We start from the raw sequence: 18,035 nt of genomic DNA, 5'->3' as shown, positions 1-18,035 counted from the left end.
GTTTTCTCCTTTAACTGCAAATATCAGACTTATAATTCTGGAAAAATAATGGTTTATTATTTGTCTCCCACAGTGCCTCTTTCATCACCTTTAAGATCCTGCAGTGATCCTAAAATACAATGAACCTTTTAAGAAAAATCTGAACAATTAACCTCTTAAGTCTAAGGGTCTTTTTTCCCAAAAAGGCATACTCCTACTTTACAAGGCATTTTTCAACATGTACAATGCCTAAACTGCTAATCTTGGTATCAACTAACAGAAAGGTCCAGGAGGACGACGTGGAAGTGAAAATTTTAGTAAATTATTTTGGACCCGAGTAAATGAGGTGTAAATGCCCAAAAAATAATTTCCGGCTAAAAAAACCCCCAGATGTTTTCATACAAAACCTCTTACTCTTGCTGTAAAGAAGGAAATGAACACAATAAATTGTAAGTACAACATCTGAGTGGCATCTGTAGCCAGTGTGGCGTCAACACAACAAGCAATTGAAAAGTTATTCATGTTCAGACTGAAACAAATCCAGGCGGAGCCCTACTGTGCCATTATGGGACAATTATTGAAATTTTGAATTTATTCTTGAACTTGAAAATGTGGGTTGCTATTATATATTTGGTAATAAAACAAAAGTTTTTCCAAAAAAAATACAAATTATTTTTTCAGCACCCTTTATTTTCACATTCTACAAACTATATACCCAAACAAACTATAATGAAAAAGGGTGAATAGAGAGATCGAAAAACGGCCTCACCTTGAATCATGCCACATTGCCAAACAGTTCTTGAGGTCATAAGTTTTTAAGGTGATTTTGGCTATCTGCGTGCTTCTTTGCATGGCATTTAAGATGTGTTCAGTGGACATAAGAATGAAGTAGATACTTTTGTACAGGAGACTAAGATGAAGATCTGGACATATGACAAGTGTGTGTCAGTTACGAGCTAAAAAGGCCAAGTCCCCTTGTAAGGGGACCCTCGGATTTAAGAGGTTAAAAGCCTTTATTCCATCCAAATACAGACATGACTTGTCTGTATGGCCATTTGTTTAGGATCATTATTCTGCTGAAAACCTGTAAATTAGCCATTTTTAGTGTTCTAACAGGAGCCATGAGAAATGTACTTAAAATCTTGTTTTTTTAAAGGCCCACAGCATCACAGGTCTTCCATCATACTTCACAGCAGGAGATTGCTGTACTGCATAGTGATTGTCTTTTTTTTTTTTAAATGTGGTAAAGTCTTGCATTTCACATTAAGTTTCTCTGAGTATGATCAGCTCATTCTGCAGCACAGGATAGACGTTTAGAAAATGACATAGCTTTTTTTTTTTAAACATTTGCCAAGATGTAAGAATATTAATAACTTGAATTACTTTATTGCTGTAATTTTAAAGCACCACATTTTGGGAAATTATTTTTCCAGGCACATTATAAACCTGCAACATTAGACCATCTATATCAAGCAGACGTCTTAGACATTTGAGGCAAAGCGTCTACTCCAGCTGTTGTAGGTTTAGACCGTGAAGAACCAAGAAACATTTTGCTAAATCGCTCATTAAGGAAAGAAAGACGTTGCTGATTTCTAAATATTCCAACTGGCACTAACATATTGTTTTTCCATCTTACACACTGTAAATGTAGCAGAAATGTATCAAAAATGTGAATCAACATGAGGCCATCATAACTTTTATTATTCACCAGAAAAAACATCCAATATATAAAGATTTCCACCAAAAAAGAATTATCTTTCAAAAGAAAAACGAATGTTCCCCTGAATTAGTGAACAATACAAACATACATCGTTTCCTTTACCAAAAACACACAAAGTAAACATGGAAATCTGTTCATTGTCCTCTCGCTGGTCTCTGCTCGGCCCTGCACTTTTACTTCAGACAGTGTCTGTCTGCTTAAGTCGTGCCAGTGTGAAGGGACTTAAGAGTGAGAGGCCTTATTGATCGTCTTCTATGAGTGAAGTCCAGGCATTAGTTCCAGCAGGGCGAGTAGACAGCTGTCCATGAGCCACTCTACTGGGCCAACATCGCAGGGCTGAGTGGAGCTGGGATGTGCACCTTTGATTTTGATCTCTCCAACATCACTTCTATTGACTGACGCACTGTCCTGTGCTTTACTTGCTGAGAGAAGCTTTTGCTGAGGCCTAGCAGGAAGCCCAGGCACAAGCCACCATCGCATTATCAGGACTGCTCTTGACAAGCTTGAGATGATGAATCTTCCATGGTCTGTTGAGACCTGTTCCTAATCAGTGCTGTCATCTGCTGATGACTAAAGTATCCACCGACCACAGCAATCATACGGTGGGTTATCGTGGTGCACGGGGCAGAGAATCCCAGTTTTATCTAGTCCCTCCTGTGTCAGCTGGGCTCTTCAAAGTTCAATGGAGAAGTCAAACTGTGGTAAAAGCAGCACATTCTTCCTATTTTGTTCAATGTTACTTATAGATTCAGAAATGTTTTCTTTTTTTTTTTTTTTTTTTTAGCTTTAACAGTTTGAAATATGGTAATCACTCAATCCCTTATTTCATTTTTTTTTAACATTCAAAGAAAATGAGGACAATTAGTTTTAATAGTGGAGACTTTCCAGAACCAAGGAAATCCAATGCATAGAAGAAAATAAATTTGTTTTGACATCGAATCAGGTGGTCAATTCAGTCCGTTTTCTTTTTTATTAGTATGCGACTTGAATAAATCTACAAAAAAAAAAAAAACTGATCAGGAGGCCGAGGATTAGTACGTCATTAGAAAATTCTTCTTCTATCCAGTTTCATCCTGGTGTTTAAGGATGTTGCACCTGTACATACATTTTAATTTAACACAGACTAAACGATAATTATTCCTGCTTCAGTCATAAATGTTGATGTTCTAACTTAGATGGTTCTGAAAACTGAAAGGCATGTTATGAACAAAAACAGCCGGTGGTTACTTCTGCCATCTAGTGGTTGTCACGTCAACTGCAAAAGAAGGCCTTTAAAGTGCCATCTACCTTCAGATATAGTCCCAGCTACCCTTTCCTTCAAGCTTCATGTAACACAGCCAAAAGGGTCTCATATGATCCCAAGGATTAGCAAGTCTGTGTGCGCCCACCATTACAAGAAGGCATCATTTTCCTGGCTCTCAGCAGCCTTCGGCCCTCCTCGTAGTCATCCTGGTCCACGCTGATCAGCAGGCGGACGCCCTCCGAGCCTGCAGCCGTCCTCAGGGAGTCCGTGATGAAGACCCCCTTGAGGGCCTCCAGCAGAGCCCCGCTCAGGTAGTCGGCCCAGAAGGCCTCGAGGTTGTCGAGCTCTGTGAACTTGATGTCGCAGACGATGGAGCCCAGGTCTCTGGCGCGCAGCAGCGAGTTGGCTCGGCTGAACAGCTCGAACTGCCGCTCCAGTGGCTGACGCTTGTCTGAGGAGACGCCCTCACGTAGTGCCGACTCGTGCTCCAGGTACTCTGCCCGTACGCGTAGGCGAATATCTGATAATAGTAGAAGGTGGAGGAAAACCGTGGGGGAGGGAGGGGGTTGAACGGTGGAAGAGAGTAGGTCGAAGGAGCCAGTAGAAAAGAGGGGAAAGAAAAGAATGGCAGAAAGAGAGGAAAGATTTGAGGGGTCATAAGGGCAAAACAAAGGGGAGAAAGAGAGAAACATTTTTAAAAAAAAATTCAAATACCAGTTTAGGTTTAATCTGTGCTGTGAAAGTATTCATTACTTCTACAGATTTTTTTGCTTTTTGTCACACTTAAATATTTTAGATCAAACACATTTTAATACCAGAGAAAGATGAACCAACTAAATATAAAAAGCAGCTTTTAAATTATTTAATTTGTTATGCTTATGTATGTATTGTGCCCCTTTTGTTACTTCATAAATTCACTGTTTAAACACATTTCTCTGAACACGGAGTTCAATTTCCAAGATCATTCCCAAGCCTGATTAGTCAGACCTGTAGAAGCAGTAAATCACTTAAATAGGACCAGTCTGACAACATAAAGTAGGTTACAAAAAATCTCAAAAGCGGAAAGAAAAATGCGATTCAGATGCGGACCTTAAACAGGCCTTTTGGGCTTAAAACCCCTCCAGTTGAGCTGAATTAAAACAATTCTGCAAAGAAGAGTGGGTCAAAACTCTTCCAGGCTAATGTTGAGGACCCATTGCTCATTATTGCACGTTTGATGGGAGTTGTTGACGCCAAAGGTGGCACAGTTAGCCATTAGGATTAGGGGGAAAGCATTTTGGTCTTCAACAGCTGTTTACCTATTTTTCATCTTATGATATAAGAAGGATTAATTGAAAGCTGCTCTATGTATTTACTCATCAGTTTTACACTAAAATGTGTTTGATCTGGAAGATTCAAACACAAAAAGGCAAAAACAGAAAAAATCTGCAAGTAGCAAACACTCTTCACAGCACTACATCACTGCTGGGCTTCATATTCATCAGTATTAAACTGAGCAGAGATTTTTTATTTTTTTTTAAAGGGGTGCATAGTTCCCACCCAATATGCTGAATTCAATATTTCTTTTGGTTTCAAAATCAGTTCCACACAAAACAAAGAAAATCTAAAGGTGCAGCAATGCAGAGTAAACAGATGCAGGGCGCTGGAACTAGAACAATCCAACTGAGAGCATCTTTGTTGTAAATAAGGCCCCTCAGTTTGTTTTGGTGAAACTTAAGTTGGTAAGTCGGAGCAAGGAAAGAAATACTCATCTGATCCAGCAGTGTTGTTCCTTTTCTCGGTCGGTCATTTCTATGAATTTGAGTATCATTGGCAGCTGTTAACAAACGGGTTGAATCAGAAGAAACTGGAGCATGAGAACGTTCAGTGTGACAGCTTTAAAAGGTCCACAAACATCATGGCTGAAGCGTTCATGTAACGAATCTACCAAAATGAAGTTGACACCTTCAGCAAATATCTTTGAAAGGTTATTTTAAAAACAACTCAGCCTTGCCAAGTCTTAGATGGGCTTATTGTCTCAGCTTAAAATTTAACACAAGATAGATTCTGATTATAATCTTCAATGGTGAGAATAAATAGCTTGTTGAGTTTCCGCAGTGTACAGGACTGATGGTCATGCAACAGCACAGCGAGAAAGATTGGAGGATACATACTGTACTGAGCAAGAGCAACGCTGAGATCATCTCCCATGACATTTTTCCAGAGCTCCAAGAGGAAACCAGGTGCTGATGACTTTTGCTGCAACAAAAACCCAGCTCTCCCAATCAAAACCCTTAATAGGAGAATGTGAACAGCAGTCGTCACAATCTAGAAACAGGCTCATTCAATAATGTTTAGGGAAATTTACTCAGTACAAACTCAGTACTAATAAGACTCAGGCTAAAATCATAATACTGAAACATCTCAAGTCTTAGGACTGAAATATCTTTACTTGAATTGTTTGTTCAGGAAAGTGAATAGGTTGTAACATACGACTCATTTATTAAGAGTTTTAACATCATGTGAACCCTGGTTGTAACAATTACCGGTAGAGCGAAAAAGCCTAAAATAAGATGTTGACCTTTAACCTAAAGACAGAGTTTTACAGATATTCTAACTCCTTTGAGATTGTTCGTTTTCCTTTTCCAAACTATTTTCTTCACTGTGGATTTTAGGAGGCATAAATGAATTTTTGTTTCAAAACATGACTGAAAACAATCATTTGTTTAGCAGCACGGATGAACTACTTACTAAAACTGTTTATATTTTGAACCTTAATGTGTCTAGAAGGGTTCGAGTAGATACGGTGAAGATGGTAGATCATTTAATAATCTCAATTATAATCTCTAGAAGGTTTTAACAGTAGTTAAAACCCTTCCTGTTAAAACAGGCTTTCTGTTGAATGTTTATTTTTATTGTGTGTTTCATCGTGTTATTTTATCTTATTTATGGCACTTAAATTTAAGTTATTTTATTGGTTTTCTGTACAGGTTTTGTCTGAGAAAGGCACTTAACAAATAAACTTTACTTACTGTCACAAATATTGTTACATTCCAAAGCTAATGAGATAAAACTGTTACCATCATTCCAGTCATCCTGTAGATGTGGGTCAGTTTGAACAAGTCGTTTTCTTATGCTTATTTGCTGACTTCATGGAGATCAGCACACTCCCTCGCTCGAACAGAATGTTCTCTAGTTTTTCCCATTTTTCCCAAGAGTAGACAGGAGAAAGTAGGCTTATATCACATCATACTGTTACCCCATAGAAACTAGAAGTCATCTATTATTGTATGTTTGTAAAAAGCTAATATTTTTCCTTCTAATTGCATCCCCCCCACCCCAATATCCACAATGAATTAATGTTGTCTACTTAAAGGCTGTATTTTTATAAATATTTCCTGCGTGACAATATGCTGCTGCACTAAATGATGGATTAATTCTGAGACTTTTGCTCAACAGCTACACTGATATGAGGAGTCCCATCGACATCCTGTGCAGCTGCGTTTTGTCGGATGCCACAGCAAATGGCACTGGACTCATGAGGGAAACGTTTAGAGAATGCCAACATTAGAAATGCAAATGTCCAATTAAGGAATTGATCTCGAATCCCTTAACATTTGAAGAGGAGCGATAACATTGGTTTTTATGTGCGTTCCTCAGAATTAAATTATAAAAAAAGAAGACTGGATCAAACAGAACACTTAACCTATTTAGGACAAATGTTGCATTTTGTTTTTAGGGCTGGTTGTAAGATTCAGGTACAAAACCAACCGATTTCAGAAGACTAATTTACACGTTAGTTTCTGACATAACAGTTGAAAGCACAAGAACAAATCTGTTTTCGTAAAGACATTTAATTCTGATACATTTTTTAGCCCGGTTTCTATCACAATATGTCATGACTTACAACACAAATGCACAATTTTAAAATAGTTCTATTTTCACCACATATTATTGCTTGTATTTAGAAATGTAAATACATGAAAAGTCTATAATGCCTCCATTGACATTTTATTGTATCATCAGTGGGTTAATAAGAGATTGTAACTCTTTTCACTGAAAAACAATGCTATGTAGGAATAATAATACAAAGAATGAATGATCACTCAATAAGGGGAAAAAAGGCTGACAAACTGTTTAAAAGTAACAAAACCCTACAGAGGAATGTCATAAAAAGGAGCCATAATATTTAAGACTGGGGTTGGGGTGGAAACAGGAGCATAAGATGGGAAAGAAAATCGATTCTGCAACAATCTGTTGTCCAAAGGTTTTGAGGTTTTGAGTTTTTTGGCAAAGTTTTCAGCCGTCTGTTGTGCACAGCTTCTTTGGCTCGTTTAATCAGAAACAACATTTCCAAAGGCACTATGGTTGCATGTCATAGTCAGGATGTTTTCCTGAAAAAGGCTGATTCAGGTTAATACCTTATTATCCTACAGGTAAATCTGTTATTGTTAATATTACAGCCATAATACATAAGATTTGCACTCATTTACTAAGAAAGTTGCATTTCAACAGCAGTGAAGATGCAATAGGTTGCAAAACAGCTTTAACTTTCATTCAGAATACGTGCTGTGGTCAGAGGGAGGCATTTAAAGTCTTGTAAATTGACCTTTTCTATCATTACACAGCATGCGATTGCCAGGGCTGCGATAACCACTCGCCAATTACTGCATTTATGGGCGGCCCTCATTTCACACTGAGCAGGATAGAAATAAAGACAGTGACAGCGAGGGGAAGGCCATTTAAAAACCACAGGAACACAGTGATAGTCATTTTGTTAGGGTTACAGAGCACTTCACGCTTCATTGGACACAGAGACATCCACTTAGACAGGACATTAGGAGGCACAGTTTTCATTACTCACTTTCATCACCAAGCCTGCTTGGCTTCCTCGTCTCACCCCCCCAGACCAAAAAAAAAAAAAAAAAAAAAAGTTTAAGTACCCATTTACGAGGAGTGGCTTGGCACGGAGAACTTCAACTCTTTATCGATCCATTTTTCTGGTGAACAACCGACCAAGAGAGTGGAGAGCTACGGGGAAATCTGAGAGACAGGCACACAAACCTCTCATGTCCCATAGACAAATCACTCTTTACCGTTTTGCGTGGTTTGAACATTTAGTGTTCGATCTCTCGCTCTCTCATTGTGTGTAAGGATATCGTTTTCCTGATACACACGTTGGGACTGTTTAGAACTGCGAATACAGAAAGAGAAAGAGAGACAAGCACAAGTGTGTTGGATGATGGTTGACCAGGTTTGCTTTTTTTCCTTCAACATCAAGCAGGCACTTCTTAGTTGTAATCAAGTTTCAGACTGGCCAGTGGGTATCATTGTCAACTTAATCAATCCAGACACTCTAAATGTGCCCTTACGATGCACTGGAATGCTTGGGATTACTCTTATGTTGGACAGTTTTCTAACATTCAACCTTGGCAACAAAAAATTTAGGATCCAACTGTGAAGGGTAATCAACAGGGTCAATTAAGCCAAGCATAGGCCTCCCCAAGCACCCCTTATAGGAACAGCAATAATAGCAGTCCTCATTGTCACAATTTAATTCAGACACTGGTGAAAATGGTCTCAGAGATGAGTCATGACAAGAGAGACTTTTTAAGGTCTGTTGAAATGCTAGGGGCCAGAGATGGACTGAACTGCCCTATCTATCTCTGCTCCGTCTTGACAAACACACACAAGGGGTCTCACACGGGTTGCAGAGATAAGATACAGCACGAGCTTCCCTCAGCAGAGCACTACTCCGTTTTCTCAGAACTGCTTGAGAAAAAAAAAACCTGAGTTATTTCTTTAAAGCGGCAGCCATCTTAGATTTTCTGAAAAGAAAAGCAAGGCTGGTCCTCAGACACTGACATCCGTTTTTTACAATGCAGGCTCTTTCTACAAATATGACCAACATAATTGTTGTTCTTTATCCTTTTAGCCATATTCTCCCAGTATACTATTAAAGACTAAATTTAATTAATTATGATGTTTTCTACAAGTAATATTAGGCTAAATGTATCATCCTATGGTCATTACTGCATTACAAAACAACTTTAGGTACACACAATCATCTCAATATAGCAGCAGTCCTCTTGTCTTTTAACCTACTTAGCATAAATACATTTTGAAGCCATCATTCAGGCGATTAAAATGAATCTGAAGGAGACAAAAGGGGCAGTTGTGTCTAAAAAGACACCATAAACTTTTAACAAAGCGAGAGACTTCGATAGATCTTGGGGAAGCTAAACATGTTCCAGCAAAGGCTGTTTGTTCCAGAGTTTTCGGACTCTGTGTTTAAATACATTTTAAAATATAACCAGCCATTTAAAGAAAATCCCAAGATTTAAGGTAAAGGGTCTAGTTTTTCTGTTAAAATAACTACTGGCAGGTGAAAGCTTTACAAAACTGGATATCGGCCACAAAACTCTGATTGGTATATCTCTTTGCAGTCAGGGTTCTCTCTGGAAAGATGGAAATAATTTGGGTTCTGGAGATAAAACACAAACTCTGAAACCTATAGCCCAATGCATCTTGTTTTTCCTCTTTACATTATTTTGTTCCAGAGAAAAGCAGACATGTTGTTTTCTTAACTATGGTTAAGTCATCTTTTAAACTGTATGTTGGCCATATTTGTGGAACTGTTAAACCCACTAGATGCATATTAAACTCCAAATTGGCATGACTTAAGTGAAGCAGATCTATCCAGAGATCCCTACTTTTTGGTAGTTTTACTTTTGAACACGCACTGCAGACTTGTGAGAGGGATTCGTAGCGTACTGCTGAGGACTCTGGTCAGTTCGGTAAAACACTAAACTCTTGACAGAACAGGAGGGAATCGAGATTCTGTGACACGTTTTTTTTTCTGACAGTGAACAAGACTAAATAACAAAAGGATGATTTCTCTAAAAGCAAACTAAATTTGATGATAAGGGACCAGGTAAGGAGCACCTATATTATGATAGACAAGCATCGTATACAGAGCAAAGTAGCAGCTCCACCCCCTGTTGTCACAAGGAGGAGAGCCTCTTTTTACCTTAGGCATCGGCCCAGACTTGTGAGAGCACATGACTGAGTTGATCACGCACACTGCGGCACGTATGCACAGAGTGGAGTGAAAGACTTTTTTGTTTTGTTCCTCAGTCTCGATCTCTGTCTTCGTGATCCATTGTGTCTTAGGTAACTCGATCTGAGTCACAATCGGAGTCAACCTGGTGGAATCAAATGTTGAGTCAAGACAGCAGCATGTTCACAGGCACATCACTTAAATTAACACCTATGGGTGGGCTGTCTTCTTTCTGAGATTTTATTTTGATCAAGTCGGGATCGGGCTTTTGGTTTAGTCAGTATTTTGTATTTTCAGGCAGAGACGGGCCTTTAAAAGCAACACAAGGGAAAACAAAAGTTTAATAGTGTAATAGTCATGTCTTGGTGCTGATTAGTCCTGCACTGAATGATAATGGGATGGGTATCATTAGGGTTTAGTTGACATGGATACTAAAGTTAATACATCTTGCTGTTTAGATGCCTCTTTGCATTATTTTGAGCCCAAATAAAGGCACGCTGTGAAAAATATACATTTCAAAGCTGTGTAACACTAACACTCAAGATTAAGTGGACTGATTTGTCACAATGCTGTGGAAGTTGCTTAAAAGTGTAATATTTGATGAATATTTGTCTGTATGATTGTCTGTAGGTGACACGCCTCAGATGCCTTAGGCCCCCTTCACACAGGATTAAGACTATGCAGTGTACAGAACCTCAATCACATTCGAGTGTTGCTGGGTCAAGCAAAATGTGGGACAAACCCCCCCCCCAAAAAAACCAACGATTTTGGAAATTTTAGCATGAAGGCACTTATCAAATCTCTTTTTGTTTGCTGAATCGCTGGGCATCCCAATGCAATGCTCTTGCCACAGAAATCACACGTGCGCAAGGATGTTTCCTCACAGTCTACATAATTAACCCAATATATATGTTGGAGGCTTCTGCACCTGCACCATCAGTTTTAACCTTGCTGTAGAGGAGATCAGAATGAAAGGACTCCTACAGATTCAGAGTTTCTCTTTGAGAAATGCACTTGACATTTGAACTGCTGCCTGTTAAAACTAAAAACTTCCTCTGGTCTCCCAGCAACCAGTCCATGTGCAATTTGGTGGAGTGTGCGCTTCTCCCCAACTGAGAACAAAGCAAAACTGGCCCCTATGTGCCAGTGACCTAATCGTGACTCTTGATTATTCGTTGTAGCTGCTTGGTGAGATACCTTTTGGTGTAGACACAGGCATGGCACGATGTAATGGCATTGGCAGTCCTGGTGCCCAGAGTGTTACAATACATTTCTTGTACTTGAGTACATCCAGTCTAGTGTGGATATGATGAGGCTAATGTGTTCTTTCCGTGTTTCAAATCTCCGATAGACACTCCCCACCAGTGCTACACCAATGGCAACAAAGTATGGATAAGCTACGTGCCACTACCACGATAAAGAACCAACAAGATCTCACTGCATACGTTATATTCGCACTCAAAACAGTAATGTGTAATAGGAAGAACGTTGCATTTTTGATGCACTTCAGAAGACCTCTTCAAGACCCAGCAAAGACAATCCATGTTTTGCCTGATTCTTAATGTGTGTGAGGGGGGCCTTAGGAAGCTTAATTAGTGAATGACGAGGAATTAGGAAACACCAGCTATGTTGGAATAAGAAAAGCTGCATATCCTCCAGAATAAAATTGATTATTTCTCTTTATATTTCATTTAATTGATCAATAAGGTGGTCATTATTTTTAAAATACATTTTATTTAAACTACAGACATGTATTGGCCAACTCAAAGTTGCTTATTCAAAACGTACACATTCACTAAATGAGTGAATTTTAAATTATATACTAAACTTGCTTTTAAAGAAAATCCTTTAAAGTTTTAGGTAGGTTTTCTCTCTATCTCTACATGACTCGGTTCCAAATATCAACGCTGGGAGCGATTTGTTAAATACTGCAGTGTTCATGTTATATAGATGGTATTTTCCATTAAAGTCTTTAGACGTTAATAGAGATAGTGTTTCTTTAATATTAAAACATTCCTTTCAATAACTAATGTTTTAGGAAGGAACTCGGAAGAGTCTGTGTCGGAGCTCGATACCCATCCCACATAAAAATCAAGTAACAACTGCTATAAACTACCGCAGGGGTATTTAGTGCCCATTTTCTGTTGAGTTAATGACTCAACAAGAGTTTAACAACTTCTTTTTAGGATGGTTAAGGGTTTTTTCAAGGATGTTTTCACTTTTGTAGGAACCAACTTCGGATACCTTCATGAGTTTAGTTCAGTTAAATTATACTTTACAAATACTGAAGGTAAATTAGATAAAAGCAGCACAACAAAGCAGAACAAAGGGCATCTCTCAAGTTGACAGGACTAAACACTTGGATCGAAAGTAAAGACAAAAAGAACAGGGAGTAGCCACCAGTTTCCATTCGTAGTAGCAGCAGCTGAACACAGACCAATGGGTTAGAAAAATGTTATATGAGGACACAAGAATGTAAGGAAGCTCAAGGTGAAAAATCAGAAAAAAAATCTTTGATGCTGTGTGAGAACGTTATTAAGATACTGTCCATCCTATAAGAGCAAAACACTGAAAACAGCTTGAATAGTTTAGATTTCGGTGATCCAAAAGACGAAAGTAGAAAATTGTGACGGTGACATTATTTCTGTCCAAAAACAGAACTGAGGTCGGGAATTTTATACCTCGAACTGTACGTTGGCAGATATGATGAGACAGACGAGTAAGAAAGCATACTCTGTTGTTATTTTGACGGATTAACTGTTTGGCGAAATGCTCTCTATTGTTATGACCAATAAGGTCCCATTCATTGCACAACACTTCCTAAAGTGTTAACATTATTTCCAACCTTTATTTTTTATCTCCACTAAAAGGTAAATACAGCAATTTACTGCTCTGCTGTGTGGATCTTTGTGTGGAGTAGCACATCTAAATGAACAGATGGCTTGTTTGACTTTTTATGGTGAGAAAGATAACGAACTTTGTCAGCAAACGCAATGATTCAAGCTGAGGTTCAGCAGAGATGAACAACATCACTTTTAGGCATCAGTAAATGAAACACGGAGAATTGTCGATGATGTTAACAGACTGACGATCGTATGTTTTTCGATATTATCTAAATGAAGGGAAAACAGTAAACAGGAGAAAAAAGATGAAAGTGCTTCTGAAAGCAAAGGGTGAAGGACTGAAGGAGGACATGTTGCACATGTATTCACTGCACTTACCGCATGAGATTTTCTGAGGTGCTGGTGGGAGAGGCAGTGGCTGGACCTGTCTGGTTGCTTTCTTGGGCTTACGGCTCCAGCCATGTCCTCTCTTCTTCCTCCGTGTCCTTGCAGATGACCCAGCTGCAGGAGGGTAAATATCTGAAAACGCACGGAACACGCGTGTCACTACTGGGATTGTAACAGATGGGCAAAAACAGGACATTTTCATTTGCCACAGTTATTTCTGGTTCCTTCTTGTAAACAGACTAGAAAAACAAAAGACTGTAACATCATGTAGATATAAGAACTCTAGAAAGATAAAACAGCAGAAAGCCAATATTTTCATAATAGATTGCTTTGCAAAAGTATTCAAAATGCTTGATTTCTTTGACATTTTGCCACATTATAACCACAACTATCAGGGTATTTCAGTTAGGTTTAGGTCTGGACTTTAACTTGATCGTTCTAACACATTAAAGTGCTTTGATCTAAACAAGTAATTTGTAGCTCTGGCTGTGTTCAGGGCTGATGTGCCACCAAAAGACACACTAACAGACAGTCTAAAACCTGTTGTAGCCTCAAACGGGTTTTTCTTCACGATTCTACAATATTTAGCTCCATCTAGGACTGCAACCAACGATTATTTTTTACTTCTACTTCACAGTTACAGTTTATAACATAAAATCCCAGTCAGATCATTTTTGTTTGTCATGGGACAAAATGTGAAAAGAGGTATGAATATTATTACAAGGCACTATAGAAGTATTGGCATTTACAGAATAAAAGATATTCTACAAATAAAAAGCATAAGTCACCAAACTTACCGGTTGTTAACTGTTGTGTGAAGGATGGAAGTGGCATATCTGCCTGTCTGCAGCTATGCTGTAATCCGAACACCAGTTCTGTTTTATCTAGTTCATACCTCTGTCCAATTCTCTCTGGAGAGACTGAAGAACACAGATTAAATACTAGCTATCCAACAAATGAAAAAGAAGAGATGAATGATTAATAAGTGGCAACAGCCAGCAAAATGACTTGTGATCAAAAATGATTACCTGTCCTCCTCCTCTTATGGGACACAAATGGCAGAAGATCGTGTCGGGTAAGCACTCTTAAAAGTTGCAGCAGTGGCTCCAGGTTACCATCACTGAGGTATCCCCTCTTCTCAAGCTCGAGCAACAACTCAAGACCACTTTTAGGCTTAAAGTCCTCTAAGGGCTGCTGTGAGCCGTTGTGCTTTAACCGCCTCCATGCTCTCAACAGTTGTGGACTTGGAGCTACACCCGAGTCCTCTGGATTGTCTTCAGCGGGTTCAACTGTCCAGCCTGCCGGGTCAAGAGGGTGTGGTGAAGGGTAGGTTTCATTCAAAAGGAAAGACAGAACTTCAATGTCCGCTTCTGTTAGCTGAGAGCCAACTACTTCAAACATCTCATGGAGAGAGAGCATCCCGTAATAGTTTAGGCATTCGGTTTCATCCCAGTGGAGTGAGTCCAAGAGGGTGCGCTCTGGGTACTGAACTGCAGCCATGGTCTGGGTTTGCCTATGGTTCTTTTCCACCGTCTCTTCTTGTCTGAAACTATTCAACAGGAAAGATAAATAAATATTACTTTTAACAAGAAAATCTTAGCTCTAAAACAGCAGAACACACAAGTATAGATATCAAGAAGCATACATGTACTCAAATTAGATCAAAAAACAAATCCATAGAATAGGCATGATTGTTGAGCTAGATTTTAACAGGCAGACTGGCTGTGTTTTGGTAGTTTCCATGGAGAAGAAGTAGCTGTGGGAGTGGCTACAGTCAGAAACATGCTGGCTTAACTTGAGAATCTGTGTTGTAATTTTATGCAAATTTTTATTTTGCTGTATCTTGATTGGTTTTGTTTGGCATTATTTGCTTAGTAAATATTTACAACATAATTTAAGTCCAGTGGTTGGATTCAGATCAGAATCTTATAATAAAAAAACTGAAGAGTAAATGCTGGTTTTATTTAGAGGGTAGTTCTGTTAGAAAACTTAGTATTTCTTTTTAAATCAGAAATAGGGTAGATAAACAAACAGCAATACCAAATTAATAGTAGATATCAAAAGCCCAAGTTACAGGTTCATCTTAATAAATACAACTTTCATTAAAATTCATTTCAGGTTACTGAATTTAAAAAACAAAATTGTATATTGGATTTATTACACAAAAGTTGATATGTTAAGTGTTATGTTAAGTATTTATTTCAGTTAATCTTAATGTTTATGGCTTACAGTGAATGAAAACCTTCCTTCTTCCTCTTCGGTATGCACAAACTATTCTCTGTAGGGTTTAGATCTCCTCACATATAAAGCCCTTAATGATCTAGCTCCATCATACATCAGAGATCTGATTGTTCCATATTTTTCTAACCGAGCACTTCGTTCTCAGACTGCAGGTTTACTGGTGGTTCCTAGAGTCTCTAGAAGTAGAATGGGAGGCAGATCCTTTAGTTATTGAGCTCCTCTCCTGTGGAAACAGCTCCCAGTTTTAGTCTGTGAGGCAGACACCCTGTCTATGTTTTAAGGCTAGGCTTAAAACTTTCCATTTTGATAAAGCTTATAGTTAGAGTGGCTTAGGTTATCCTGAGCTATCTCTGTAGTTATGCTCCTATAGGCTTAGACTGCTGGAGGGCATAATGACTACTTTCACTCTCTCTGCTACATTCTCATACTACTCTCCAATTTTGTGTTATTTGCTTCCATTTCAGCTTTTAACCTTATGTTCTCTTTCTGTTTTTTCTCTGTCTAGAAACTACATCTGACCTGGCTCTGTGTTTAGCTGTGGCACCTTCCTGGAGGGGGACATAGACTTAGCTGATGCTGCCAACAACTTAATGCTCACCTTATACAGATGATACACTTTGACCTGTCTTTCAGTGTTAAAACCTGGCTCTCCTAGACATAGCTACTGGCTGAGCTTCTACTGTGACTAACTGTACATGCTCTCTTTCATACTCTAGACTTGAAAACTGGTTCAGAGTTCATCTGCTTAGCTCTTTCTATCCTAGATGAAGCCACCAAAGGAGCTATAACCATTAATGTTTCACTTTCCTTCCCGTAGAAAGTACTCCTGGATCAGTTCTTCTGTGTTCTTGTTGTCTCTGCTCTGTTCTCTTAAATCCCCAGTTGGTCGTGGCAGATGGCCGCTTACTCTGAGCCTGGTTCTGCTGGAGGTTTCTTCCCGTTAAAAGGGAGTTTTTCCTCTCCACTGTCGCTACATGCATGCTCAGTATGAGGGATTGCTGCAAAGTCAACACCAGTGACTGTCCACTGTCTCTACATGCTCATCCAGGAGGAGCGAATGCTGCAAGTCACTGACTGGATGCAATCTGCTGGGTTTCCTTAGATAAAAAAAAACTTTTAACCACTCTGAATAATAAACTGAATCCGACTGCACTGTTTGATAGTTAGGATTAATTGGAATGTATGTACCCGACTTGAAATCTGTATGAATCGACTGAATTGACTTTGTGAAGTGCCTTGATACGACATGTGTTGTGAATTGGCGCTATATAAAAAAAAACTGAATTGAATAGATCAGGGTAGCTAGCTGGCCAATCAAGCACAATGTTCATAAAAGCAAGTACAGGCATTTTTGGCAGTGAGCAGGTGCCAAGTCCTACTGGAAAATTAAATGAGCATCTCCAGTTACTCCTAGTTCTTATGCAGCCTGTTCTACAATACTTTTTCATTCCACCAATCTTCCCACTTGTATGCTTGGATACAGCACTGTTGTAACAGCCAGCTTCTTCAGCAATAACATTTTGTGGTTTTACATCCTTGTGGAAGGTGTCAATAACTAAGGAACAGTTTTCGGGGGGTTTTCATTGGCTATATGCCATAATAATTAAAATTTACAGAAAGAAACATTTCAAATACATTTCTGTGTGTATAATACATTCATATCACACCAATAAGTCAGCTTTTCGGTTATATTCTAATTTATTAGACGCACCTGTATCTCATATCAGCCCAGCATTAGTCTATTGGTAATTTGCCCTAAACGCAAATACATTTGTTTTGACGAGGTCTACAGATTTACCTTTTATTGTCCTCAGCTCGACGCTGTTTCTGAGACACGCCAAACAAACGGTCAGCTGTGACTGTTAATTTGTCCCTTTGTTCATCCAGAATGCAGCAAACCGCTGGAAGCCAAATATACAAAGAGTCCTTTCTTCTGACGCCCAGCAGCAGCGCTGATTGGCGGAGCAGTGTGGTCGTTTATGTAATCTGTCACGTTTGTTCCTGGAAAAAAAAAGAAACAATGTCATTACAACAAAAATAATAAAAAAAATCAACAAAAATGTCACTTTACCTGTGATAAATTAAGGTTAAACTAACGAGCATTTATTAGTTTGCTACATGTGTGTCGCTCCTTTGTTAGCAGCAAATGCCGTTTTTAAATGTTTGTGCTAACAGAAATCACGTCTATAGAATTGTTTGACCTTTGTGATGCAAACACAATTTAGCGTTATGAACGCTTAGGAATAAAACCCGTTCGTCAAAACATTTTAGACTGGCTCTTTAAGTAAAACAACGTATATAACTCAATCTCACCGTCCTCTTGTTGTTTCTCCTCTTCCGCTGGAAAATCTAGCAACTTCCATAGAGCAACGTGCTCTGTGACGCCGGCACGACAACGTCAGGAAACTGACCAATCAAATCTCTCTGACTTGACGAGTGATGTAAGGTCACGTTTTTAGATCACTGATCTGCGATCAGCTCTTCGAGTCCTCAATGAACTGGATGGCGGACAGCAGCTATTTTTTGAAAAAACTAATCGCTGTCGCTAAACCCACAAGAATGAATATTCTATAAATACACCAG

The 18,035-nt window shown here is 38.9% G+C and overlaps 1 protein-coding gene across 2 annotated transcripts; it reads right to left on the bottom strand.

Moving 5' to 3' along the window:
• Positions 1 to 1,659: 1,659 nt before the first annotated feature.
• On the bottom strand, positions 1,660 to 17,903 carry dedd1 (death effector domain-containing 1). 2 transcript variants are annotated; one of them, XM_047361532.1, is made up of 6 exons: positions 17,766 to 17,903; positions 17,251 to 17,453; positions 14,240 to 14,760; positions 14,009 to 14,131; positions 13,203 to 13,343; positions 1,660 to 3,462 (listed from the first exon to the last, which is right to left on the bottom strand). In XM_047361532.1, the coding sequence occupies exons 3-6, from the start codon at positions 14,709 to 14,711 to the stop codon at positions 3,065 to 3,067; spliced, it is 1,134 nt and encodes a 377-aa protein (XP_047217488.1). In that variant the 5' UTR covers positions 14,712 to 14,760; positions 17,251 to 17,453; positions 17,766 to 17,903; the 3' UTR covers positions 1,660 to 3,064. The 2 variants fall into 2 exon arrangements, with proteins under 2 accessions (XP_047217488.1, XP_047217489.1); XM_047361533.1 differs by lacking the exon at positions 17,766 to 17,903 and adding an exon at positions 17,524 to 17,695.
• Between the last annotated feature and the right edge of the window lie 132 nt (positions 17,904 to 18,035).

This window comes from Girardinichthys multiradiatus, chromosome 3 (assembly GCF_021462225.1).
Source record: "Girardinichthys multiradiatus isolate DD_20200921_A chromosome 3, DD_fGirMul_XY1, whole genome shotgun sequence".
NCBI classification, from domain to species: domain Eukaryota; kingdom Metazoa; phylum Chordata; class Actinopteri; order Cyprinodontiformes; family Goodeidae; genus Girardinichthys; species Girardinichthys multiradiatus.
The sequence above is the reverse complement of the archived record's forward strand: the minus strand, read 5'-3'. Positions and strand labels throughout refer to the sequence as shown.